At 45.0% G+C, this 26,763-nt stretch overlaps 1 protein-coding gene across 1 annotated transcript; it reads right to left on the bottom strand.

Annotated features, from left to right (window-relative positions):
- Positions 1-9,019: 9,019 nt before the first annotated feature.
- LOC135366572 (uncharacterized) lies at positions 9,020-11,723 on the bottom strand. The gene is made up of 4 exons (XM_064599334.1): positions 11,643-11,723; positions 11,482-11,561; positions 11,261-11,400; positions 9,020-9,294 (listed from the first exon to the last, which is right to left on the bottom strand). Exons 1-4 carry the CDS (start codon positions 11,715-11,717, stop codon positions 9,188-9,190), a joined length of 402 nt encoding a protein of 133 aa, XP_064455404.1. The 5' UTR covers positions 11,718-11,723; the 3' UTR covers positions 9,020-9,187.
- Between the last annotated feature and the right edge of the window lie 15,040 nt (positions 11,724-26,763).

Below are 26,763 nucleotides of genomic sequence, written 5' to 3'. Positions count from 1 at the left end.
AGACAGACTTCAGCCTTTGCAGCCTGAAGTCTACCTCGGAAACCTTATCACCAATATGGTATGCACACTTCCCCTTACGAGTAAACCACATGCACGCTGTTGATCGGGCGAAGCCCAAACAGACGGCATGCATATAGTCCACTACAAAGGATGATGTTATACTTAAAAACGACAACAAGAATAACACAGTGTTCCCCTTAATTCCTGAACTAGGGGAGTTTGATAGAGCTGCATTGTTTGCATGGTCCTTGATGCTTGCATCAGTACGAAGCACAGGAAGCTCCTCCTCCACTGGGTAAGCCCTCGCATGACCATTCCCAGACTGCACAGTCTCGCCCTCATGTTCGCACCAGGTGCAAGCGTGGTGACCATTAAATTGCATCATGTTCGATATCTGACACCTTGCAACGCTATCAACTGTACAAGGCCCTGGAAACACTTTGGTACACCTTTCCCTGCCTGACTGTGTTACCTACTTAAATCCACCAGCAGACAATTAATTTACTGTACTTACAAAGGGCTTCAAAAAGCAGTTCATGTTTGGCTTAGTTGACCCGAACCACAACCCAGCAAGCACAACCCCTGCACCCTTAAATGATGGTGCAGCTCATTCACCTGGAGCAGTAGCGGCCATATGCTAAAGTGTGAAGACTCAAATACGGGTACGCGTAGTACGGGTACGGGTAGTGTTCCAGGTGAACGAAATATCCCCATCACTCATGGGAAGCCTTCGATATGCAGGGCTTTCGGTAATGCCCCCAACATCATATGACGGTGCAGCACGTTTTGTCAAGGATAGCTCGTGCTTTTGAAGAATACCCTTTAGCTGTGCAATGAAATCTAGGGTCACGAAGTAATGACCACTGTCAAGGAGGTCATTCCTTGCATAGCTACTGCAACAACCTGGGCACTTAAGTTCTTCTGTGGTGGAGTCATTCGGAGAAGGTTCCAGGTAGTCTGTACGCTTTGGGCAGTAGTAGTGGGAGCTCAGAGTGCCGTTTATATCGGGAAAATATTTATGAAACAGGTATTTTGTCGCAGGAAAGTTGGTCACAGCTGGGAGATGTGCCTCAATAAGCTTCAGGAGACTGTCAGTCGCTTCCTTTGAGCTATGGTACTTGAGTGTGCGTGCCATGATGAGGAGCAGACTGTCACCAAGAGTGAGTTGGGAGCCTTGGAAAAGTGGTCCATCCTGAAACATACAGAAAAGCAGTTGAGGGGAAAACAACAAATTTGCAACTCTGGCAAAGCATTGTGGCATTTGGAACAATTCAGCCAGAATTGTGGACACACAGAATAAGTGCCTCGAGCTCAACATTGCAAACTAGACGTTTACTCCATGGAGGATGAAGGGGTAAGGCTATGGCTGTTGCACCAAGCTGACATATTCTTGCATGTTCAATTAAAGACTGGGTAAGGCTGCAATCACACTGGTTATACAAACGCTCAAAACACGTTTAACAACGTGCATGCAAACATGTTTTGTTTATGTATAATCGACTGGTCACATTGACGATACAAAACATGCCTCGCAACAGTGTTTGATGCTTGTCTTGTTTGACAGAACGACACTTTCAACATGAACAGCAAACACAACACACGATAGCTGGTCATACTGGTCATACGGGGCCGCTTATACACTGACATCCTGACATCACGACTCGTCATCGACTCAATAACCAATCGGGGACGACGACGGCCGATGGAGCATGGCGGCGGGTGACTGCCTACGCTGCCGATATATTCATTCGTCGTAAAATATTGCGCATTTTTGTCGTCGATGTTGTTTGTTTGTGCGGCTCCGAGAACGTCAACACCACCAGAAAAAACAAAAACGCATCACACCGTGAAAACAGTACAAATCGAGACGCTTAATTTTGGAAGCAGCGGAGTACTTCGTTCGTCTACGACATCTACTGCTAGGATATTTACCGAGCAGCAAAATATGAGAATGCGCCTGTGTTTTTAAGCATGATTTCATGCAAGAAATAATCGCGTTTGAATCGCAACTGGTGCTCATACGTGGGCTACGTGTCACATACGCAGCTTGATTGCGTAAGATTATAGATAAATACGTTGTTGCACAAGTGCGGCAATGTAGCACTCGAAATATGCGCCAAAGACCACCGAAACATATCTACTCCCAAGTTCGTCTCTGTCATCAGGTGGGATCGTCTGATGCAGTCTGAAGCTCAGCGTTTGAGCTGAATGAGAGCTGCCTGCAGCACATATATCATACACGGATATCATACAGGTCGCAAACAATGAAACACCAAATGAGAGATACAGGGGACGACAAACAACAAAAACAGGAATGATACAGTTCACGAGTGATGAAAGAAAAGAGATAACACATGATGGAATGGGAATCCAGGCATTGCAATAGCACCATATCCAGACTGCAAAATTTGGGTACACATAACCACCAAACCATAAAACAATGGAAAAGTAAAGGTGCTTGCTGTCCCTAATTTTTCTTACACCACAAATTTGTATTTTTGTTCCTATTTGAGATTGTAGCTGTGCTTTATGGCACATATCCCACACGCCGAACCAGCTAGAAATAGAAGAACTAGAACTATAACTAGAATGGCACAAACCTGACCCAAATGCACAATAATTTCGTTGCAACGCTCTGACTGTATGATATAGTTAGCCGATACAAGCTTTAGTGTGCACTGTATGTGAAAATGGTCACCCATGTAATGTAAACTCAGTCCAGATTTACATGGTTGGCTAGCCTACCTTGCTGCACGTGCCACAGATCGACGTCATGACCTGAGCAGCATTTTCGGTGGGATACTTGTTACGTCACCTTTAAGCACACCTTTAAGTCCTGTTAATTTAACTAAATACATTCCATGCCAGTGAGTAGAACTGGTTTGTAGAAACAAGCTCGGTTGTCACATTGTTTGCCTTCAGAGCATTAGTCCATATCGCATGCAGTAACGTGTCCCAGTTTATTCTGGAGAGACCGCAATGGATGACATTCCCCTGCTTCTTCAATAAGTTGTCAACTTTGTTTGGGGAGCGGGATGACTCAGTCTGTAGACAGCTCCCCATAAGAGAGCCATCCATTGCTAAATAAGGCTCGAAGCTTCTTGTGTACCGTTATCATTTTTCGAGCTGCACCGCTGGAGCTGCTGCTAGGACATTAACTGCTTGTGCATCATGCACAGCAGCAAGCTGCACCTCCTCCTCACCAAGCTCCTTCACAGTCTTATGTTGTATTCTGTTTTTTAAACAGGTGGTCAATAAACATTTGATTGATTGATTATCCCATGATGAACGCAATGCACACGACGACAGATTCTTAAACAAAAATATTTTAATCAATACCAATACATTTTGAAGCAAGAAACTTCAATAGCGAAGGAAATGAGAACACATAACACAATTCCCTACTTGCAACTTCCACTTGTTCAAGAAGAAAGGTTTTGCCCCAATTTCTTTCTTTCCTCAACACGAAGGCTGAGTAAATGTCAGCACAACAACTGTGACAGTCAGCAAAATGTTGACAGAGCTCAGGATTGATAACAGCCAGATTAACGTTGAAATTATTTTGCATGAATCTTGTGTTCAGACAATAAACAGTCCGAGGGTGTAAGAACGAAATAACATCCTACATTACATTACGTAATTTAAAACAATGCGCTTTGATAAATATTGTGTATATTAGGAATGAGTACTAATAAATACTGTGTACAATATAGTAATAAATAAACATTGGATATACTTGTGTGACTACACTGGCTTAAACATGTGCAACACAAACAAGCACTGGTAGCTTATCACGAAATGGGAGAAATACACAGGAGACAATGATGCGAGCACTCCTTACTGACACTCTGACCGAGGCTCTTGATCGACATTTTGTGTTTTCACTGGAGCTTGTTTTGCTTTTCAGTGTTGATTGCTGCCGTGCTGCAGTTGTCGCTAGAAGAACAGCTACTTGGTGTATTGTGGTGACTCATTCAGGTCCTCACTTGTGCCAATACGTTATGTTGCCTACAGAAGGGCATAAAGAGGGCACATAAAATGATGAAAATACCAGCTAAATGGTTACAATTCTCTAATGTAACAGCACTACAGCACAAATGCACTTTGACAGAGTTTAAATTTAGCACGCCAGTTCAGAACAAAATGGACAGTGACAGCCAGTGGCTTCACCCAATGTGGCTCTTTTTGTCACACCCCACACCCCCAAATAATGGATCCCATTCCATACCAGATCATGTGTGATGCATAATAATATAGCACAAGCTAAAAAAAAAAAAGAAAAAGAAACTGATGGCAGAGGGCTCCTCATCTCGCCACAGAGAAAGAGAGGTATGATGTGCCACGCTCTTCAACTGTCCCATGTAGAAATGCATATGTGCATACGTGCAGTTTCGAAAAGCAGAGTTTGGCTATTGTGGCATACTGCAATGACGAATAAGGAATACCTTAGTGTGCACACATGCCAACTTCCAATTTGCATTCGAACTACCAATAGGGAATGTGAATTTTCATGTGCAGAATTTTTATCGAAAAGTTACATATTCATGCAGTTTGAAGCTACGCAAAAGCTTCTATACTGCAGTATAGCTTAAATACATTTTTAATTGCTCTGGCTTTTTCACACTTTTTTTCCATGTGCGCAGAATCAGCACCAAGCTGCCAAGTGCCTTAGGAGCGATAAAGGGGGCAGCTCTAATGATAAAGATTCCTCAGAATCATGTCTACACCATAGGTTTTCGGGCGCTGTACATAGTGACTAGCTAATTCTTTTGAACTTACAGGATTCTTTCTAATGGTTTAACGGATCATGTTAAAAACTATATGCACAAAGTGCAGTCCCCTTTCAACGAATGTGCATTTAAAGCAGAAAATTGACATACTTGACTGTTCTGTAGCTATGTTATTGTGATAATTCTGCATGTGCTGAGTGCAAGTACCTGCATTTTGCTTCCTCATCATTGGGAATTAGTAAAACACATGCCCTAGTGTCGTTCCGGGGTGCACTATGATGTGTAGTGCAAACAATGTCGCTATGTGCAAGTGATCCACATAGAGCAATAATTAGCCATACTTTATCCAAATTTCTAAGCATCCTATGTAATGTATATCGACCTGTTTATATAGCGGAGAATATAGGGTGCTACCAAGGATTTAAAAACTCAGTCAATGCGCAGGGTATGGCAGGTGCTAACTATGCAAGGTTTCAGGGAAACTCTTGGGAAACATTTCACTATAAAATGTACATGAGCTCTCAGAGGTGAAATCAGCAGAGTGCTCTGAGCACCTTGACAAATTACCACAAAGGAATAATTCAAAGAAACAAAAACAAATCTAGATGTCATGGTGCTAGCAGCAACTGACATGCCCGCTAATTTGCTTCTTTGGACGCACATTACATTAGCAGCAGAACCGCACATACATGTTAAAATTGATATTGGAGTGCACATTCTCCTCATACCTATTCCACTGTCGTTGGCGTGAAATTCGTGTCCGGGTTCGAGTTTCTTGTGGCTTTCGGGATTCCCAGCTGCGAGTAACACCATGTTTATGAAACGGGCGTCGAGCGAAGCGTAGACTGATCGCTGCCGTCTCCGGGCCTTTTGCGTCGACATTTCAGTCCTCGAAAGCAAACGCCAAACACAAGCGTTATCCACTTGACTAGAAAAACAACCATTGCATTGTACTAACATTTGGGCAGTTCGTACATAGCAGACAAGTTTTGCGGCGCGAGAACAGCACAAACAAACAAGACGCACAAAACTGCGCCGATCATGATTTCACGATAACCCGGTGACGCCGATATCGGCGTCGTGCTGTTCTTGAGACGCAAAACTTAGCTCGATGAGTTGAAACACTGATAGTAAACAGGTACTCACCTTCTGCGAAATGTATTTCACGCTAATCGCCCACCAAAGTCGACAGATCGGAGGAGGTAGCGAAGCTCCACACCGAAAGAACTCGCCATTTTCAATGATGCCCAATGTTGTTGATACTCAAACACGTAAAAAGCAACATATTCTTTGATGAATATCAAGAAATTTATTTGATTTCTCCAAAATCCCATGAGCTGTTTTTCGACAGTGTCCAAATACACGATCAAGTGTTTGAAAACAAGCTTTCAAACACAACCGAAGCACACTTTTGTATCACGGCACGGTCACACTGGTTATACACGCGTGTCTTTGAACATGTTCTGACGGCGTTTTCGCAGTGTGACCACAGCTGTTGAGCCATACATGTATGGGAGATGTTTGTCAGGCATTTTCGTCAAACATGTTTGAGGAAATGTTCGTGTTTGGTGTTTTATGTTTAACCAGTGTGACTGCAGCCTAAGAGAGCAGATCAGTTATAGGTTGTCATACTGGCGAGAACAGCAGAAACTTGGTTTCGTCAATTAAATAATGCAGGCACTCTGCAACGACGGCTCTGCACCTCTTCAATCCGCTTACAGCTGATCTGGGTCTTCGGATGACAAGATGTCAGATTGCCTTTTTATTGAGAACCTATTTTATATTCACCAACTTTGTTGTGTTGCTGAAGAAAGGCAGGGGACAGTTAAAAGGATCAGGGAGCATGATTACACACTCTGGAGAAAGTCATGCATCATTTAGAATACACGTACCCTTAACTCAAGTCAACGTGGGCTAAGTTGGGTTAAACTTATGTGTACGCATGCCGATTTTGACCACTTTAAACCGATATGTTGCTTGTCTGGCCCGTACAGGGCGAAATTTTCAACTGTGGAACTTCGGTCAAGAGCAGCACAATTATAAATTGGATAATCATGAGCACTTACAAGTCCTTCTTTATCCAAATGTGAAGAGCTGGTATAGTTGACGGCAGGGCGTTATGTTTGCACTTCATCATCTCTGTCGTCTGCTGATGATGATAATTCTGAATCTGAATGATAGTCGTGTACTGTGACATCATCGTCTGAAAATCCGTAAGGATCCGTACGAAGGTCTTGAATTACCGGTTCGTCGCCCAGGTCGCTCTCTTCACCATCGGAATCGTCTGTATCGAGGAAGTGCTGCAGTTCTTGCAATGAGGCGTTCAGGTACGACGCAGCAATGCCACTGTGGGCTCCAGTATTTAAGGGGATCTCGTTTAGTCCAGCACAACGTGAGTGGTCACGCAATGCAGTGGCTTTTTCGTTGCGCCTGTTGTGCGGAGACGTCACACGCTATCTATCGCCGGAAATCAGCCTGTATCTTGATCTCTCTGGCACTGGTGTCGCGGGATCAACGATATGCTTGAAATACCTCTTTTGAGGTGCCATTGTTGTTAACGACTGCGTTACATCAATTATTTTTACATCCACCCACGAGATAAGGGAGCACAGTCCACAACCCAACACAACAGGCTGACGGTGGCGATTGCGATCGTTTGTCCATATCGCATATCACCACAGAGACAGAATACATGGCGCTTATATTACAAATTTCACCAGAAATATTAAGTGGCGACAAATATACGCATTAAACAAACATGTTCGACTGATGCTCTTCACGTCAGTGAGTTCATTAAAAAAGGAGAAAACTAAACATGGCGAGTGTGGCGCTGCCATAGCAGCACCAGCTGACGAAGGAGGTGGCATGGCGGCCAGCATAAATTGTGTTTTGCGCGTACAGCTTCTCTTTTTCAGCCCTATAGTCGCAGAAGAAAATGTACGTTCTCGTAAAGTGGCAAGCTTACTCCCAATTTGACGTCTACTTAGTAGATAAAATTGTGGATGTCGACGTCGGGCTGAGGCTTGCTAACGACCCCAGCTACATTGAAGAAGTGCGAAATCAGAAGTTATTGATGCAGTGGGACAAAGAAGCAGAGCCGGCGGAAGCAGCTGTAGTCGATGTCGGTAAGTAATTTGTACCTTGGACGCGTTTACGTTCTGAGAGTTGTTCAAGTTGTTAAAAATATGACGAAAGCAGGTGGAACTAACGACACGTGGGGAGCACATGTGGTCGCTTGTGTCAGCACTCCTGTGTCAATCCTTTATGCAGAGTGGCTTTGTTATGCTTATTTCGAAGCGTTCTATTGTAGATGGAGGACATAATATGCATCTAACGTAACATCCGTGTATAACTTGTATTTCCAGTTTCGGCGGTTGCAATGGAGAAAAAGCGGTCGCGATTGGTGAAAGCAATGAACCTTTTGGAAGGATTATGCGACGTGAATGTGAGTTTCCAGTTTTTGCGGACTGTCTTTATTGCAGCGCAATTTCTGCACTTGTTGAAACTTCTGTCGTTATACACAGTGTGTCTTTTTTATTGGAAACAGCACTTCACGACGCCAGCGATAAAAGAAATCTGGAGGCTATCTTTACGCTACTTGAGTAAGAAACAGGTGCTACTAATTATGTACCACGTGTTTCTTACTCAAGCAGCGGGAAGGTTGGCATCGTTTTGCCTTCATTGCTCTGTTCGTGATGCGTAGTGTTTCCAATAAAAAAAACTCCCTATATTTTCACTACCTACATTGTTTCCTACATTTGCCTACGTTCTTTTTTTTTTCCTGCGTTGCAGCCATAGTTGCTTCGCGACGTAAACCCCGAATTATTGAATTATTATTATTTTTCTCTACGTTCACATTTCATGCCTACGATGCGCCTTGTAGGTTCTTATTTTCATGCTGTGCATTACCTCTTCGATAGGGTGCAGCGTGCTCTTCGTGCGGGAACTTGGAAAGAAAAATCATCGAGCTCAAGGAAGAAAACGAGCGCCTTCTATGTAAGGTTGCTAAAACGAAAAGAAAATGCGGTAACTGCTGTCTAGTCGAGACCTCTCGGAAAGTGTCGTGAAATGCTTTACTTTCCCATGCCCTTATGAAAAAATTTATTGTCGTCCTATAGTCGGGCTATAGACAAATCGTCTATTGGTTGCATAGCCTATCCATTGCATGTCGACAGACTTTCCTTTTTCCGTTATTTGGACTGGCAATAAGAGATTGGCAGCAACAAACTATGGACAACATGCCATAGACTAACTATGGACACTTGCCATTAACTTGCTATACACCGGCTATTTGCTGTCTATCGCATTCCTATCAACTTGTCCCCATCTTCCCCTTTTGTCTTCCAGTAGACTAGCCATAATGGTGCCATTGCAGTTGAGGAACCTCATGGATGGTGTTTACCAGCGTGTGAGCATGCGGATGAGGGATGAAACAAGTGTTACATATACTAAAAAAATTATTCTGCATCTGCTAGCTGCTGTTTCTTCATCTTGGCGAACATAGTGGCCAGGCTGCTTTTGACGAGTTGGATCTCCACAGGTGCAAACTTCTTGCTGACATGCCCTGTATGTACACAGGTGTAAATAAGACAACGATGCACCTGACCATGTATTTCAGGTACACAATGACAACGCCTGCACACAATGCGAATGCCTACACCAATAATTAGTGACAAACTTGCATCAAAATCATGTGTGCAGGCACGGCCAGTGCACCGTCTTGCTTGTACGCCAGGGCAGGTAGAAATACCTGCTGCTGCTGTTAACTCTCTGCTGGCGATGTTTGGATCAGTGCATAATGTTTTACAACATCGACGTCTTATCGGGAAAGAGTACTTTTAGCAAGCGATATACAATGCATGACACTATAAGCGCCCGTTTCACTACCTCCTCGATCCCGACAAAACGTTGCTGTCATAAAAGACTACGCCCTGTCATGCATTGATCAAAACATCAGCAACAAAGATTTCATAGCAACAGCACGTGAGTCAACCTGCCTGCCAGCACAACGACCATATATGACAGACAGAACTGAGAGACTCATAGCATCCGTTAGGCAAGTCATGCCCCCACGATACTCCTAAGTGTGGCTGAGACTCCTGTGCCAAAAGTCTGCTGAACATGGGAATAGTGTATGTAAATTGTTCAAGCCATGCTGGGGCCATATTCTGGTCAAAGAAAGAGACTGACCTACTTTCCGCGCCTCTTGTGACAACCAATTGTGTAGCGTTTGACGCGGCGAGCTCTCTGCACGCGATGACTCATCACGGTCCCCAGGATATGTGCAGATTGCGTTCATATCTCTTTGCAACGAGTAAAACGAAGATGCACTGGCTACGTTAGCGATAACTGCACGCTGTGCTCCAAGGACGACGGCCTGTGCAGGGGGCCGGCGGGGCTGGTACGCACAGTCAATGATCGGTGCTTCGGACTGGCTGCAGTGTGCCGCAGTATTTGGCGCTGAGCGTGACAGACAACTCGTGTGAAAAGAAGGAAGTGGTCGAAACGAGAAGCTGGGGGTCAGTGCTACTACGGAGCCAGTGTGAGGGACGACGTGGAGTTACATCAGTATGTGAAGATCACGGAATCGGCTAATGAGGAAACAGGCAGCAGACCCGGCTTGCCCCCGCTGGGAGATTGTTCCCACATTCGTTTTGTCCTGTTTGTTTAACAGTGCCAAGACTTTCGCAGTCGGTCCCAGCTTTCCGATAAAGGCACCCTTAAAAAGATGAGGCCGCAGTCCGGGCTTGTCCCCATCCCAGAATTGTGTTCACATTCGTTTCGTGCAGTTTATTTCTTAGCTGATTCCGTGATCTTCACACGCTGATGGAACAGCACGTCGTCGCTCACCCCGGCCCCATAATAGCACCGACCCAGCTTCTCGTTTTGACCACTTCCTTATTTTCACACGAGCTGCCCGTCCCACTAAGCGCGCACCAAATACTACAGCGCACTAGGTCGGTCCTAATCGCCTTTCATGGACTGCACGTACCATTCCCGCCGGCTTCCTGTACGGGCCGTTGTCCTTGGAGCGCAGCGGGCAGTCATCACAAACGTAGCCAGCGCATCTTCGTTTTACTCATTGCAACGAGATATGAACGCAATTTGCAGATGTCCCGGGGTGCATGAAGAGTCACCGAGAGCTCCCAGTGTCAAATGCTACATCATTGGTTATCAGCGGCTGTCTCTCCCTCGCACCCAATCACAGGCAACGCGGAAAGTAAGGCAGTCTCTTAGTTTGACCAGAATACAGCCCCAGGTGTCCTTTTAAGAACGCCCATTGAATAGGACCCTTTGAATAAATCAACCCAAGGAGTCTGATAAATTGGGTTCGTCCAGGCTGCCAAGAGTGTTCAAATACACAATTCCCGTGTTCCGCAGACTTCTGGCACAAACATTATGTATTATGATACACAAGGCACTTGAAGACTGCCAACAAGCTATCACGGTCAACTAGCTCACCCACAGAAGCACAAAGCAAATATGTGACTTCTACATTGAGTTATCAAACTTGAATTTCGACAACGTACCCAGCACAGCAGACACCCGGGTCTGATCCAGTGGAGGTCTTCGTGCCAGCTCACGCTTTGCATTGCAGCTGTTGCCTGTGAGTGTCCCACTGCAGAGTTCCTCTTGGCTGAATACTGCCCTCGTCAAAGCTCGGGCATACCTGGCAAATAAATGCATGGCACATAAGACACGATAGGTACTGAAGAACAGAAACCCAGCCACGCTGGTGCCGTAAACATACCGTTTGGGGCAGTTGCTGGACATCGCAGCTGCACGGTGCACAATCACTTCATCCACCAGCACTCCGAGGCCAATGTCAATCTATCAAAGTGTGATGTCGACAAACCAGTGATTAACAAAAATGAATACCACCAATCGCATATGATGGTCAAGGTACCCTACCTTTGGAGAAGTCACAATGGCACTGCTGTGCTGCTGTGATGCAGCCTCTACCACCTGGCTCATTTGTGTCACCATGGCCTTCATGTCTGCGGGCGAAAAGAGGACAGGGCATTTGGTGGCTTGCTTCGTTTCAGGACGGGAAAAACTAACGCCTCCTTCCAGGTAGACGGGAGGGTTCCCTGTTGCCAAGACGTATTATAAACATGAAGGAGAGCTTGGAGTGACCGGCCGTCAAGGTTCACTCTAATCAAGCTAAAGACGGCGTTCAAACTTGTGAATGCGGGCTCATCCCCGGGACCAGATAACATCACTTATGAGTGTTCGAAAGCTGCAACAGGGAGTCGATAAATCAGGAAATGCGCAACACCTGGAAAGAGATACCTAGAAATTGATGCTTGGAAAACAACCTATCCTTCTAATACGACACGTAGGATTCAGGCAGCGATCTTTTTCTTTTTTTTTTTTTTTCCAGAGCTACCTATTGCCACAGCGAAATACAATTTACGAAGGTGCTATAAATATTGTTGGGCGTGGAGAGTCGGGCAAGTTGTTCGGAATGTGTAATAACAATCAGAAAACAAAAGCACGGACGTCCAAGCAGATACTAGCTCATGGTACAACCCAGTTGCTATAGTTCGTGCTTGCGCGTGTTCTGTTCGCGTTGTATGATTCGCAAGTGAAACGTTATTAGGGACCTCAACAGCAGCTCTTCTACATGACGTCTAGGACGCGCATAGGGCTTCCCACGACTTTCGCCACTGTTCCTTGATCGAATATATATCTCTCGCACTCGTTAGAAAAATAAACAAACGCGATCATATGAGTATGCACGTAAGCTGTTCCTAGATGAAATACACGACAAGAGCAGACGCGGGATGTTGTGTGTATTCCGCTAATCCCTCTCTCAAAAAGCGTTGAAACGTATTTATCTAAGAACCAATCGGCGCGGCCTCCAGAATCTGGACCGGGATGCTTTTGATCCGCCATCGTCTGTAAGCTCTGCAAGGCAACAACTCTGACGCGAGCGAATGTTAACTGTCGTCGCTATCCAGATTTCATCGAGGACAGCAGTGATGCAGTAACAGAGGACAATGACCCTTATTCTACGGATCCGTTGCGTCGACACTGTGTTAGATACGGAGGCGAAACTGGTCGCCACGATCAAGGCGTTCGTCAGTTACGAGCAGCTTCTCGATTCAGTGCTTGACAGACGCCTACTTCAAAAACAACAGCCCAACAGCTGCCTCTGTGGGTTTTGCAGTCAGAGGAGCTGGACGCGTATTGTGTTGCCGTGCAGTGGGCCCGGCAGCGACGCACTAGCACATTGTTGCGATGCATTGCGGAGCATCCTCTTTTTTCCCCGACCTGTGCTACAGGCTGTAACTTCATGCTCCAACAAACAACAGGTATAGTAACATGGCTTTTCAATTGCTTTGAGGGGGCACTGGTTATCACTTTCAAACCATAGCTAGAAATCCCTCTGCCGTCGCTGGTGTAATCGCACAGTTATACCAGTACCGCGTTGAAGTGACGTCGTATCTGGATAAGTGAAAGAAACTACAAATTCTGTATCAAATCTCGGCGCATCTGGCAGAAACACTTGTGAAAATCACGTTCCGGAACTTGCTAGATGCATGATGACTTCCTCCGCAAGTGTTTTTCGTCCCGACTCGTGCTAAATCCCATTTAATTTCCATATTCCACCCACGAGCATATATGTGCGTGTGCATATATTTAGTAGCAATGTGCATAGCAAATGTAAATAGTACGTGACTGCCGCATCCAACTAGTCATATCCCTGCAATTTCACATCTATATTTTCCTGTTGTGCTGTATTTCACATGAAATGCCTGCTTCTTCACAACTAACACTCCACTTTTTATCGCCTGAATTGAGAAAAGCATCTCGTCTGAAGTCCCAAACTGTTGGGCATGTTGGACAAAGATATTAAAAAGCGTAAGAGTGCTAACAGTATAGGACATCAACACTAAGAAGGGACAAACACACACACCAAACACACTTTGGTGGCGTACTTCGTATATATGTTGCTTCATGTTTATATCCTGTGCACACTTTAGTATGGTTGTTCTTCATGGCATAAGTAGTGCTTTTACCCTTTTTGATTGACATGGCAGCAGGAGAAAAACAATCCTTAAGGATTGTTTACAAATATTGTTTGTGAGAAAAATAATCCCTAAGGACCCTTAAGGATTGTTTTTCTCACAGGTGTCTAAGGTTCACAGCTGGATCTGGGGCTACCTGAAGGTGATGTTGCTCTTCCCATCGCAATATGAGGGTACTAACTTATATAGAATGATAACATATTCCATTAACATGTTATAACTTACCTTACTATGGATACCGTTTTTTTACAATGCAGTATATATTCAATGCAAATGCAGTGGAAAAACAAAACAAAGAAGCTTGTGGTCTCCCATGACTTTTCCTACTTGCCTCTATTCGGAGCAAACTTGCGAAATGGGGTAGTTTGTACCGAGCAAGCATCTTCCAACGGGGAAGGGACAGCAACAACACGCAGAAGAACACAATTAATCTGCTTTACTGGCAACTGAGCAAAAGATTACTAGAAGAAGTTGACCACAGTTTTTCCAGAAGGATTTGCTGATCTTGCGCATGTGTTCTTAAACTATAAAAGTAAATCAAGTAACATTAAGTAAATTAATAAATCAAGTAAATAAATGTCTCTGTTGTACTCTGTCACACAGTTGCTATAATAAAGCAGATCGTCTTGTTGTGCATGTTTGTTTCCCTGTCTCTTGCTGCTTGAAGATGATTGCCTGTGTTCGCAGGACATGAAAATTATGCGAGTGTACATGTGTTCGCACGCATTCCGTTTCATGCAGGTTTCTTTCATATAAATTGCTCCTCTTTCCATCCTTTTGCTCCACAGCAATCCCATGCTGAAAACTAACACGCTGCAAGTAAATCTTTCTGATCAGTTCAGTTGTAACTCATGTCAAGCAGCACAACATTCAGACCAGTCTCATTCCTGCTGTGCATGTCTTGTTTCAACTCTGTAATGTGGTGTAGACATGCATTGAAATGTACAATAAAATGATAAGCAAAGCATGACTGTTAAATTTTGCTTTCTCTTGAGAACTTTACAGTGCAAGAATGTGTAGAGCATGTCTATTTGGACTTAACATATTGTAGAATGGACAGGGACAAGGACAACAGACACGGAGAGCGTTCAACTAGAAACATATTTATTTAGACTAGGGGTTTTTGTCCAAATAATCCAGATGCTGCACTCTTAAAAATGAACTTCACCGCATAGCACGCTCCTAGCCAAACATAATCTCAAATGGTATCGTTATCTGCCCTGGTTCATTGAAAACGGGAGGCGTACGCCTTTTTTGTGACACTTATGCGGTTCATAATTGTCACAAAAAGGGCGTACGCCTCCCGTTTTCAACAAATCAGGGCAGATAACGATATCATTCGAGATAGTGGTTGGCTAGGAGCGTGCTATGCGGTGAAGTTCATTTTTAAGAGTGTAGATGAACGCTGTGTGCGTTTGTTACACTTGTCTCTGTGCTTTCTCCATCATGTTCAACTTCACAGTGATGCATTCAGGTGCAGGGCCCTGTATTCCCATTTCCTTGTGCGATGGAATATATCAAGTGCTAGAAGCCTAATCTGTAGATCCAAGATGGGCGTCAGATGTGCACAGGGGAGCATCGACGTAACGCATCCCTGAAATGCAACTGCAGCAGAAGTGGGAGGCACATGGAATAGCAACTAACTAACGCACACAGAATATGTTTGAAATAAGAAGTAGATTGTGAAACGATTTTCTCGGGTGCCACTTCGGTTCCACTTTATGTAAATTGGTAGAAAATCCAGAAAATTGCTTAGGAAATGTAAAGGAAAGTGCTTCTGAAGTGTTGACGAATATCTGTATAGCTTATGGGTCTACTGCGGAAAGTATGACCTACGTCTCATGCGCATGAGATTTCGCGATGCTGTGACTGTAACTGCTTTTTGTACTCCTCACTACACAAGGTGTATTTAGATATGATATCTGCCAGCACAGCGCTTGAAATTGCTTTTCAGAATCTGATTTCCCTGTTTTCCCAGAAAGGGGGAAGCTCAGATCCTGAGGTCGGCCGGGCTGCACCAGGGGAGATTCATTTGCTTTTGTCACGCTATATTTGTCACATTGCTGTGGCATGCAGCAAAACATCAGCAGTACGTGGACTGGTAGAAATCCAGCAAACCAGTATAAGGAAGTATGAAACGAATTGCCTGAAGACGAGAGCCACCGATATTTCGAACAGAAATTGTTCTTCTGGGCACCGTCCTCATCATTGGCATGGTATTTAAAGGATTACATAACCCTTTAAATGCCATGCCAATGATGAGGACGGTGCCCAGAATAAGAACAGTCTGTGTTCGAAATATCAGCGGCTCTCGTCTTCAGGCAATTCCCTTCATACGTCCTTATTCTGGCTTGCTGAATTTCTACCAGTCTACGTGCTGCTGATGCTGTGCTATATGCCCCATGCCCCACTTGGCATCAGTAAGTGGGTCTGAGTGCTGAGTACCGTCGGCCCCGGATTACTTGCTAATCGGCACCGTCATCGTCGGTCACGGGCGAACGTCATCCGGCTCGTGCACGAAAGACATCAAAAACTAAGGAGCCCGAGAGCTTGCAGTTCTCCTTTCTGTTTTGGGCCCTCTTCCTGTCTTCCGGTCTTTCATTAAAATCCAGTTCTGCACCTCGCTGCCTCTTCAATTTGGGGGAAAGAATGCATCAGTACCTGCAAGGCATGGTTGCAAACAGTTCTGGGTTTCTCAAAAGTGTAAGTGAGTCCTCAGTGTGAGTACTCATGCAGGCAAGGTACACACTGCGTAATGTTGCATCAGTTCATGATAAAATGTCACTATAATACTCACAGTCTATATACTTGTATGACTCACAGCCTAGAGCTGAGATGTTGCCTTATGCAGTCTACTCTTTTAGTTAAGGCAGCGATAATCCAATATTGGGAAAGGACGTCGCCTGTCGCATCAAACCTCATCCACAGCTGCGGAACTCTATGCCATATTTTTCTTTCTGCAGCACATCGACAATTTTACCCCGCGGGAATTGGTCGTATTCACTAACTCTACATCTGCGCTGCAACCAGTTGAAAATTCTGGCATCTGAGGCTCCTCCGCACCCCTAGTGTTGGATGTGTTAAGGGCTTACAACCTTGTCTACGTAGCGGACCACAGGCTGGTTCTCCAATGGGCAGAGGTGGGCGTTTGTCCTCACTAGCCTCGCCCTCACCTCAATTTTCTGAGAGAAAAATTTTCCTCGCCTCACCTCAAACTTTTTCTTACAATTTTTCCTCACCTCACCTCAATTTTTATTGAAAAATGTTCCTCACCTCACCTTAAAAATGTTTTTCGAAATTTTCCTCACCTCACATCACCTCAAAATTTTTTTTTGTAAATTTTTCCTCACCTCACCTCAATTTTTCTTGAAAAATTTTCCTCACTTCACCTCACCTCAAAGGGATTTTTTAGACTTTTCTTCACCTCATCTCCCCTCACCTCAAAATTCTTTTCCGAAATTTTCCTCACCTCACCTCAATTTTTTTTCGAAATTTTCCTCACATCACCTCACTTCAATTTTTTAAAGCTATTTGTGTATTCGATGCGCGTTGGCTTTGAGTGACTACCAATGTAAATGCAGCGTGAGTGCAAACAGGGTGCGGCACGAAACGTGTCATTTGACCATTACAAGAAAACGGCTTAACGGAAAAATATGAGGTAAACAACAACTTTCTTCTGGACATATAGTTTATCACTAAATACAAATAGTTTCATCAATTTGCCATTGAAATACATTTTCGAAATTGAACTCATTAAATTGCTTAGCCAATGTAGCGTTCTTTTTTTTTTTCTTCTTGCTGGAAGATTTGGCCTAGTCAATCACAGAAAACGATTCGTGGAACGATTGTTATACCGATAAAAGTTGCGCGGAAATTGAGGTTCAATTGCGGGTATGCGAATGGCGCGCAAAGTCTGGCGTCAGATCAGAGGCGAGAGAGGAGGGCAGTCCACGCCCAGATGAGAGACAGAAGCTGCGGAAAGAAGGAAAGATATCCCGTGTACGCGCTGGAAAAGTTTTCATAAAGTGTGGGTTCATAAATTTTTCCTCGCCTCACCTAAAAAAATTTTCCCATAGTTTTCCTCACCTAAAAATATTGAAAATTTCCCCACCTCACCTCATCTCAAATTCTTTTAAAAAGATTTTCCTCACCTTACCTCAAATTTGTTTGAAGATTTTACCTCACCTCAATTTTTTTTGAAATTTTCCTCACCTCACCCTCACCTCGAACATCACCAGAAAAATTGGCCTTCACCTCACCTCACTTCAAATATTGTGAGGTGAGGGTGAGGACACCCTCGCCCTCGCACGCCCTCGTGAGGATGCCCACCTCTGCCAATGGGTTCCAGCCCATTGCGGTGTCGCAGGGAAGGAACAGGCCGATCGCGCTGCAGAAGCAGTTCTCTCGTCTCGTCTCATTTCTCGTCTCATTTCTCGAACGTAAACGTGCACGCCCTCAGCGAAAGGCTGGCCGTCGGGAGGCTCGAAGGGGATTCGGCCCGATTCCTCGTAGAACGAGGCAGAAGCGCATGCGCAGGACCGCGCTTCATTTCCGATTCCGGCGGCTGTCGTCTGCTACTTTGGTATCTCCTGTTCTGCTTGCGTTTGGCTTCCGAACTTCGTGTCAGTATTGTGTTCCGATGTTGTACAACTGTCGGGTACTGCTGATATGATTTGTACCCATCTCGTCACCGTCTCGGAGAACAAGGAGCATTCAAAACATGGACAAAAACACAAGAAGACACACAAACAGAGGCTCCACTAGCAACAAGTTTTTACTGTACAGCACAAGCACATTTATACCAATGGTAGGGAGGGGGAAAGGAGCATAAACGGGACACACGTGGGGGCCATAAACACGAGGAACAACTACTCTAGTCATCATCGTCTCCTTATGTGTATGTGTGTGTTGTACTAAAACGGCCAGATCGTAACAATCACTGGATGGGCTGACAAGGGAAGCCAGGATTGCCCGTGCCCCTCCTGATGTTCAGTATAGTCTGTAGTGTTCATGCACACACAACTTCAACAAGCAGTATCTTTCTTTGAATTCATATTCGTCGTACCGCTCAAGGTGGTTTTCCCAGTCCTGAATTCGTCGCACCGTCACTACGGCAATAACACCGTGAGGGTAACGCTTGTCCACAAATGCACATATCCTCCATGTTTGTTTCGAGGCGAGCGTCCCTCAGGGAGCGTACAGGGAGCTCGCGAGCTCACTTGGCTGGCGCGTGCCCTTGGGGCGCCCCTTACAGATACGGGCGCTTTGGCAAATGAAATTCTCCTCCCTCAGGGTTAGCGCTTACATAGGGAGCCCTCAGGGTTGGTTGGGAATACGGGGGATAGTCGTTCCGTTTTTCGACGCCTCGTGACTCTCCGGGCTTCCCGCCAAAGGACCGCTGTCATTCTGCCCCCAGCCATGCTGAACAGAGTTGATCCAGCGCTTGCTTTCCGCATGCCTCGACACACCTCTCGTCAAGATGCCGCATTAGTTCCCTGATGAAAAATAGAAGCTAGCTTCTATAGAAATTATATAGACAACTGTGGACAAGGTATTTTTAAAATGAATTGGAAATATATACAATTTTTATCTACTTTTAATGTAGTTCCTTAATAGAAAGTGGATGGAGAAAATTGACAGGAATTGTGAACAGGGTAGGTACAAAAGCTAAAGGAATTCTACAGGGTGTCTTTTTTGTAGGCGATACAGATTTTTCATTAAAAAACTACAAGGGCTATAGACATGCTGTTTTCACTTCTATCATCTCTGGGCCGGCGGACGTTCTTGGCCAAATGTTGCTCGACCGTCAAATCACTAATTACCTAAAAATCGTTAATTAACTTTGCAATTATAAAAATCTACGAAGTTGTCCCAATGAGAGCATATGTTCCTTTCGGTGACCTGATATCGTAGCCGTTTTCAGAATAAAAATCTGTTCGGTAGATCGTCCGCAAAAAAATCGTGAAGGAACACCATTTTTTTCTTTATTTTGTTCAATGCGCATCTTCGGAGACCCGTCTTTCCTTCACCCCCAATGTGAGAGGGGGAAAGAGCACACTGTCGCCTCTTGCGTCCAGGAAAAAGATTTACAGAAAATGCAGCCCAAGATAAGGGCAGTTCCGATAACGTCGCCCGATACATGTGTTTTTGTTTTCTTTCAGCAAGTTAAAGCTCATCTTCGACGCATGAGGCGGCACTCTGGCGGCATCTTCGAAGCATGATGCTCCTTCACCATCTCACGTTGGGGGTGAAGGAAAGACGCGTCTCGGAAGATGCGCAATGAAGAAGGAAAAAAAGAAAAGAAAAGGTGTTCCTTCACGATTTTTTGTGTGGACGATCTACCGAACGGGTTTTTGTTCTGAAAACGGCTACGATATCAGGTCACCGAAAGGAACAGATGTTCTCATTGGGACAACTTCGTAGCTTTTATAATTGCAAAGTTAATTAACTATTTTTAGGTAATTAGTGATTTGACGGTTGAGCAACATGTGGCCAAGAACGTCCGCCGGCCCAGAGATGATAGAAGTGAAAACAGCATGTCTATAGCCCTTATAGTTTTTTTATGAAAAATCTGTATTGCCTAAAAAAAGACACCCTGTGTAGGTCCTCTATATATACTAGAAAATCAATTTCATCAGTCTATATACGCTCCTCTTTCTTTATTCGCATTGCGCGGTGCCTACTCAGTATTAATGCGCTCTACAATGGGTGAAAACTGCATATTTGTTACAATGACGACATTACTGCACATTTGAGGACATTATTTCGTTGCACAAAATATTTAAAAAGTACCAAATAAACGTAATTCAATATATGTAATTCAACCTACTGGACTCAAACGTACATATGTATATTCAAAAATATTCAAAATATATGTATATTCAAAATATATGTATATTCAAAAGTATATGTAATTCAAACGTAATTCAAAAGAAATATATGATTCAAGATTACTTTAGGTAACCTGCGGTTACCTTCAGTAATGAAAGGGTAATTACAGGGTAATTGAAGCTATACACTCTAAACCAGGTAACGCATATGTAACGGTTAATTACCGCTTGGCCAAGAGGTACATTTTTTTTTAAATGTACCTCTTAAATTTAAGAATCTCTTAAGAACCTCTTAAATTTAAGAGGTACACGCGCCCTCACATGCGGTACATGTAACGGATAGCGCGCAGCGATTTAGGCCTACTCATCGGGGTGGTTCCCTTCCTCTACGATATATTAACAGCCCCAGGAAGCTACGCGGTTCGATAAATATCACAAACAAATACCTTTATTCGAAAATTACATCCATTTCAGGGGTGATGCTTGTCCATTGCGAGCGTGCACTGTCATGATCCATAAACGCCGAACACACCGGGCACAACGTATATGGATGAACGCTGACCACTGCATCTCTCCTTCACCGTTGCAGCTGCTCTGTGGTCACGCTTCTTTATCTCTTCCACACCTTTGGATTGCTGTTCTTCCCCAACTTCCGTTTCTTCCGCAGAACGTAATACCAACCACAGAAGATCACTGACTCACCCATTTACGACATCGCATGGACGTAACCTAGGAGAAAATGCAATGTAAAAAAAATCCAACAACCGAAATAGCTTGCCTGAAAAACGTGCCTACTTGCTTGAGTAATCCAGGTGTAAAGTGCAATCTAGGCTTCTCTAATTCACGCATCAACGTTCGTGCATGAAGCGCAAAGTTAGTTGTCTCCGTCCCTCAGTCGTTGTGTCCAGCCTGTCGGTGATCAGGACCACTGGGAATCAGAGCGAAGATGAACGAAAATGTGACTTGCGGACGAATAATTACTTCCTAGATATAATACGCACCTTAAAGGACTTCAATCTTGAAATCGTCGAACGAGTTTCTTCAAAGACCGAGCACACTCGTCCTCGCTCCCCGACGTTTCAAAACAAACTGATTTGCCAGCGGTTGCAAGAAACGCAATCTTCCCAAACGTGCGATCCCTCACGGTCACAGGTTCTAGTTATTGCACTTCTTTGACAGAATGATAGTGTTGATTCATTACGGCAGTGCTGCATAAAGGAATTTATTGACTGGTATTCAGAATCACGCGAAATATTTTGGCAGCGCATGGAGATCGTGAGAAGGCGTTCGTACTCATGCGCCGGAAACACGCGGTACACATGAGGTACAGCTGCTACAGATCGCGCTTAAGGAGGTACCTATCCGGTACGGATGGGTCTCGCAGCCCTTGTCTCGCAGCCCTTGTACCCTTTGAATTTCGTAGTGGTCGCGAACTGTACCTGCTGGGTGAGGACTGTACCTCATGTGTACCGCTGGGCCCAGGTGCGCGTCCTCTTTCATGCGGTACATATCGTGTGCCGGATTTAGAGTGTAGAGTCGCTAGAGTTGGGTAGAGCACGGAGGTGGACAACCGGAAGTGGATACCAGAAGTCAGGTATAGACAGAACTTGGACAACCGGAAGTCGAGTTTCCACCGGAAGTGGAGAATGGGAAGTTTGGTTCAGACAGACAGTGGATACCTGGAAGTCAAGTATGGATGGAAAAGGCGCATAACGCTAACGCATTTCTCTCGATTTACCGCTAACGCGCCACTGAAGTTTTTCTTTTCTTTTTGATTAAGTTCCTGCTAACCTTACTATAAACACGCCATGCCAGCATCCGACAGCGGCTTGCATAGCTCTCGTCAGCACTGTAAATCAGGCAACGTTTAAGTGAAACCGTGATTATCGTCATCAGCTTTATCCCATAAACAAGAGTAACAATTCATTGGAGTTAATTTGAGTTAAAAATTCTGCTATTTAATTGATAAAATATTGTATATTCCTAATAATGATTAATAAATAGTGTAATCCTGCTCATTACAATTAATAGTTATGCTGTTTAATTACTAGTTGAGTAGTTAACAATATTATACCGCATGCATGAAGTCATACTGCAGCGTGGCCCAAAATCCAGACTTATTGATGAACTCGCTTATATGTATACAGAACAGATTCAGAATGGAAAGAATTATGTTTGCGATGTTGTATAGAAACTCTATAGAATATGACAGATAAAGTACCTATCCACTCTCAATGAACTTTCTATCTAGAGTCTTGGAACTGGATAGAGGAGATAGATTATCCATTGGGATTGTATTGAAAGTGGAAAATCATTTTCATAGGGGTTCATCGAATGCGCCTCAATGTGGCTTTTACAGCACAGTGGCGTTACGGCTTGAGGCAAGTTGACTCTTCCCAGTGCAGTCACTGCGGTGCATTAGAAAATCTAGAGTACATTCTTTTCCATTGCCCACACTATCAACCTCCGAACCGTACTCTCTGGATCCCTTAACGAGCTGGACACTCACCCCCTCTCTCTCACAAAATTGCTTGGTCCCTGGCCACATCCAGCCCACCAACGCTCAGCCGTCAAAGCTCTCTTCACCTTTCTGGAAACCATAGACTACGATCCATATTGTACAGGGGTTCATTATTTCATCCCTCCCCATCACAACCGCATCCTTACACCACTCCACAATGAATAAAAATAACTTCAAATGAGCAAGAAATAGCATGCAAGAATAGTGCCCTTCCCGTACACTGCCGTCTGCAATGCGACGCTCGGCTTCAATTGGGTAGCGCCCCTGGTGGCTGCGTCCACAACTGACAACACTAATTGCCAGGAGAAAATCCGCTCGCGGGCAACGGGAGGAGCCTCCTCTCCTCTCTTCCTCTGTGGTTACATACTTTATGTACTGTTAAATTGTGCTGTGCATGCTATCAAGCGCCGGGGTGCCCCTAGGGATCGTGGTTTACAATACCAGAACGTACACACCAAGAAACATAAGGTACCTTCCTGGTGTAGGACACCAGAGAACAGACACCAGAAGAGAACATGATCATGATCCCTGTTGTTTGGCGCCACAGTACAAACACCAGGAAGTATCAGAATCTTTCTCGTGCAGTCAACCCTCGATTTATGAACCCTCGATTTACGAATTCTCTGGCTTTATGAAAGGAAAGTCTTCTGATCCCTCGATTTCTGAACGTTTTTTCCAGGAAGGTCAAAAGTTCATAACTCCACAATTGACTGCATTTTTCCACGGGGCAATGACTGTCGACGAAAGTAAACCGGTGGAAAAAGAGTGCCGAACGTATGGCAATCCTACGAACCCTATGATTTTTCCTCAGCGTGTATCACGCCCCACGACGCTCTGCGGCTGGAACTGAACTTTCCCGCGTCCCGCGAAAGCTTCGGTGAGTAAACGCGTACAGCGCCTCCCCACGATAAGCAACTGAATTCAGCGAGTCGTTGGCTTCTGGAGAGAGGGCGCTAAGGCCCTGTAGATTGCTTAACTGGAAAACCGTTGCGTGAAAACTACAATAAGGGCCGCACAGCTGTCTTTTGTGGGTGAGTACTACGGCCAGGTGGATATTCTGTCTGGGACAGAGGGTATGATTCCATGCTAAGTGCAGAGGACACGGGACGAAACCAGAGGCCGGTCCAGACTCTCAGTTTGGGAGGGGGGGTTCTTTGGCGGAGCGCGTAGTGAGGGAGGGAAGAGAGAGAAATCCCATGTATAATACCGACGTTTGGGGGATCCCCCCCCCCCCCCGTGGATCCGCAACTGGACGAAACACAAACACGCAGACAAGCACTTGAGATAGTATGCACTTAGTAGATGACTAATTGCCTAAAATTCATGAATCAATTTTAAGTATCAGGTTTTCGAGGATATGCGAAATGCGAAATTCGTAGTAGTCTGTTTCTAAAGCAATCCCACTATATACCCTGACATGTGACACGACTTCTGCCTGGGAGTACGCAGGGGCGGATTAAAGGGGTTGGGGCGACCATAAGACCAAGGCCGCCCTCGCCACATCAAAATACAAGGTTTTTTCACGACCCATGTCGTCCGGTCTTTGTACACATTTGGTTCAGCGGAAAAATAGAGGTTCAATTGCTTTTGTGCAACAGTGAAATTTGTCATCTTCAGTAGTCATTTTCCTTTAATTTTATTTTAAGTAACTTCTATTCGTTGAATTGAGCTTCGAAATTTGGCAAGTCAACCCCACACCTCCTCGACAGAAATGAAAAGTCGATGTCAAACTTCGTCAAACTGGCCATGGACATCGCTCCAAAGTCCAAATGACATGATGCGTGAAACACACTGTATGGCGACTATTTCGCAATATGCTGGGGAACTTAGCGTTCTATCAGTCGATGTGCTCGGCGACTCACACAGACTTCTTACGTTGCGAGCACTAACCGACCAGTGGGGGCTGTCGAGGCTGCTGCTTCAGGTTATAAAAACGGATTGTGCATGTGCACGTAAATCGCATCTCTGATGGGCTAGGTTTTTATGGGTTTCACACATTTCTTGAAGCATTGTGAATGCGACGCGCCTAACTATCCGCACTAGCCCTGTCACCAGGCGCCGCCCATAGGGAACCGAGAACCGCAATCGCAGGACACGGCATGAGGTCAATTGCGGGGCACCGAATGAATACGCTTAGCAGGGCCACCAGGCAATAACATATGCTGAAGCGTCCATTCGGAAAGAGCGAACACCGCACAAGAGGCTTTCCTGTTGGAAAACCATTGGGTGCCACCCAACGATTACGCATTTCCGTTCTCTGAACATACGAATGGGAATAAGAAGGAACGGCGGAACGTTCGGAAAGAGCATTTGCAGCGGTATACGTGTCCTGTACTCTCGGATACCAAAAGGGGCCTCTTGTGTAAGTTCTGTCCACTGTTCGCCACGGGTCACAGGGAGGCGCGAACAAAGCCACGTCCTTGCATACACTTGTCTCAGAGCCACTGACGAAGTTCGCCAAACTCCTCGGGAACGATGGCGCACTGGAAACACATAGGAAAGCGCAATATCACATTGAGGCGGTTGAAGCAGCTTCTGCTTTCCTCTGCGCGTGCAAGTATCCTTCGGAATGTGTGATTAACCGAGTTAACTCAGAACGTGCGAGACAAGTTCAAGCAAATAGGAATGGACTTAGCTGCGTTATTGACAACGTTGTATTTCTCGGGAGACAAAACATACCATTCCGAGGACACAGGGACGAAGGCTCAAGGCTCCTTTCCGACAATGAGGAAGAATGCAGAAACGAAGGAAACTTTAGGGAGTTGTTACGATTCAGGGTACAGTGTGGAGACACAGATGGGTAGAAATCCAGCGAACCGGTAGAGATGTAGGAAGGGAGTTGCCTCAGGACAGAAGCCGCCGATATTTCGAACAGAGACTGTTCTTCTTCTGGGCACCGTCCTCATCATTGGCATGGTATTTAAAGGGTTAGGTGTGACGTGTTTAAAGGTTCATGCAAATTGTGGGTGAACAGCCCGGAGGGAAGAAAGGGTCCGTACGGGCTTCTACGGCCGGAGTGAATGGCTGCTTTGTTAGAGTGTGGAGGGGATTATGTGAACGTAGTGATCTAGGCTACAGACCGGTTACAGAAAAATGGAAGCTGGAGACACAGTTCTGGAAAAGCACCTTTCAACGGCTAGCCAGTGAAAGGTTTTCGCCAGCAAGACGATACAGAAATAATTCAATGCTGCGGAGACGAAATTACGGAAGTAATTGTAAACCGTGTACCAGAGAATGAATATTATAGTGTAATGTTCGATGAGACAACTGATGTAGCGCATATATCCCAAATGCCGCTAGTTATCAGGTATGTACACCAGACTAAAATAAGAGAGGAAATTCATATGCTTCATTCATAACTGGTCGTGAGGATTCTGAGGAGGTCGAGGAGGTTCTGAGAGCGGCTCTCATTCAGAGGATGGGACTGGCGAGCCCACACTCACCGGAGAGGTACTGGGCAAAGTTGTCCTTTCGTGCATGAGCGAGTTGCGCCTTGATCCCACAAAATGTGTAGGCATAGCGACGGACGGCTGCTCGGTAATGACGTCTGAATTACGTGGTGCCATCCAAGAGATCAGGAGAGTATGCACGAACGCCGTACGCTGCCCGTGCTTCAATCACTTCCTGAATCTTTCTGTCTCCAAGAT

Source organism: Ornithodoros turicata, chromosome 1 (assembly GCF_037126465.1).
Source record: "Ornithodoros turicata isolate Travis chromosome 1, ASM3712646v1, whole genome shotgun sequence".
Lineage (NCBI taxonomy): Eukaryota > Metazoa > Arthropoda > Arachnida > Ixodida > Argasidae > Ornithodoros > Ornithodoros turicata.
The sequence above is the reverse complement of the archived record's forward strand: the minus strand, read 5'-3'. Positions and strand labels throughout refer to the sequence as shown.

What these genes read in the sequence shown, in the direction of transcription:
- LOC135366572 (XM_064599334.1), bottom strand. Translation starts at nt 11,717, where the DNA reads ATGGTGACACAAATGAGCCAGGTGGTAGAGGCTGCATCACAGCAGCAC. An exon ending in CCATTGTGACTTCTCCAAAG is followed by an intron (nt 11,562 to 11,642) that starts GTAGGGTACCTT and finishes ACACTTTGATAG; the next exon opens with ATTGACATTGGCCTCGGAGT. An exon ending in CCGGGTGTCTGCTGTGCTGG is followed by an intron (nt 9,295 to 11,260) that starts GTACGTTGTCGA and finishes GTGTACATACAG; the next exon opens with GGCATGTCAGCAAGAAGTTT.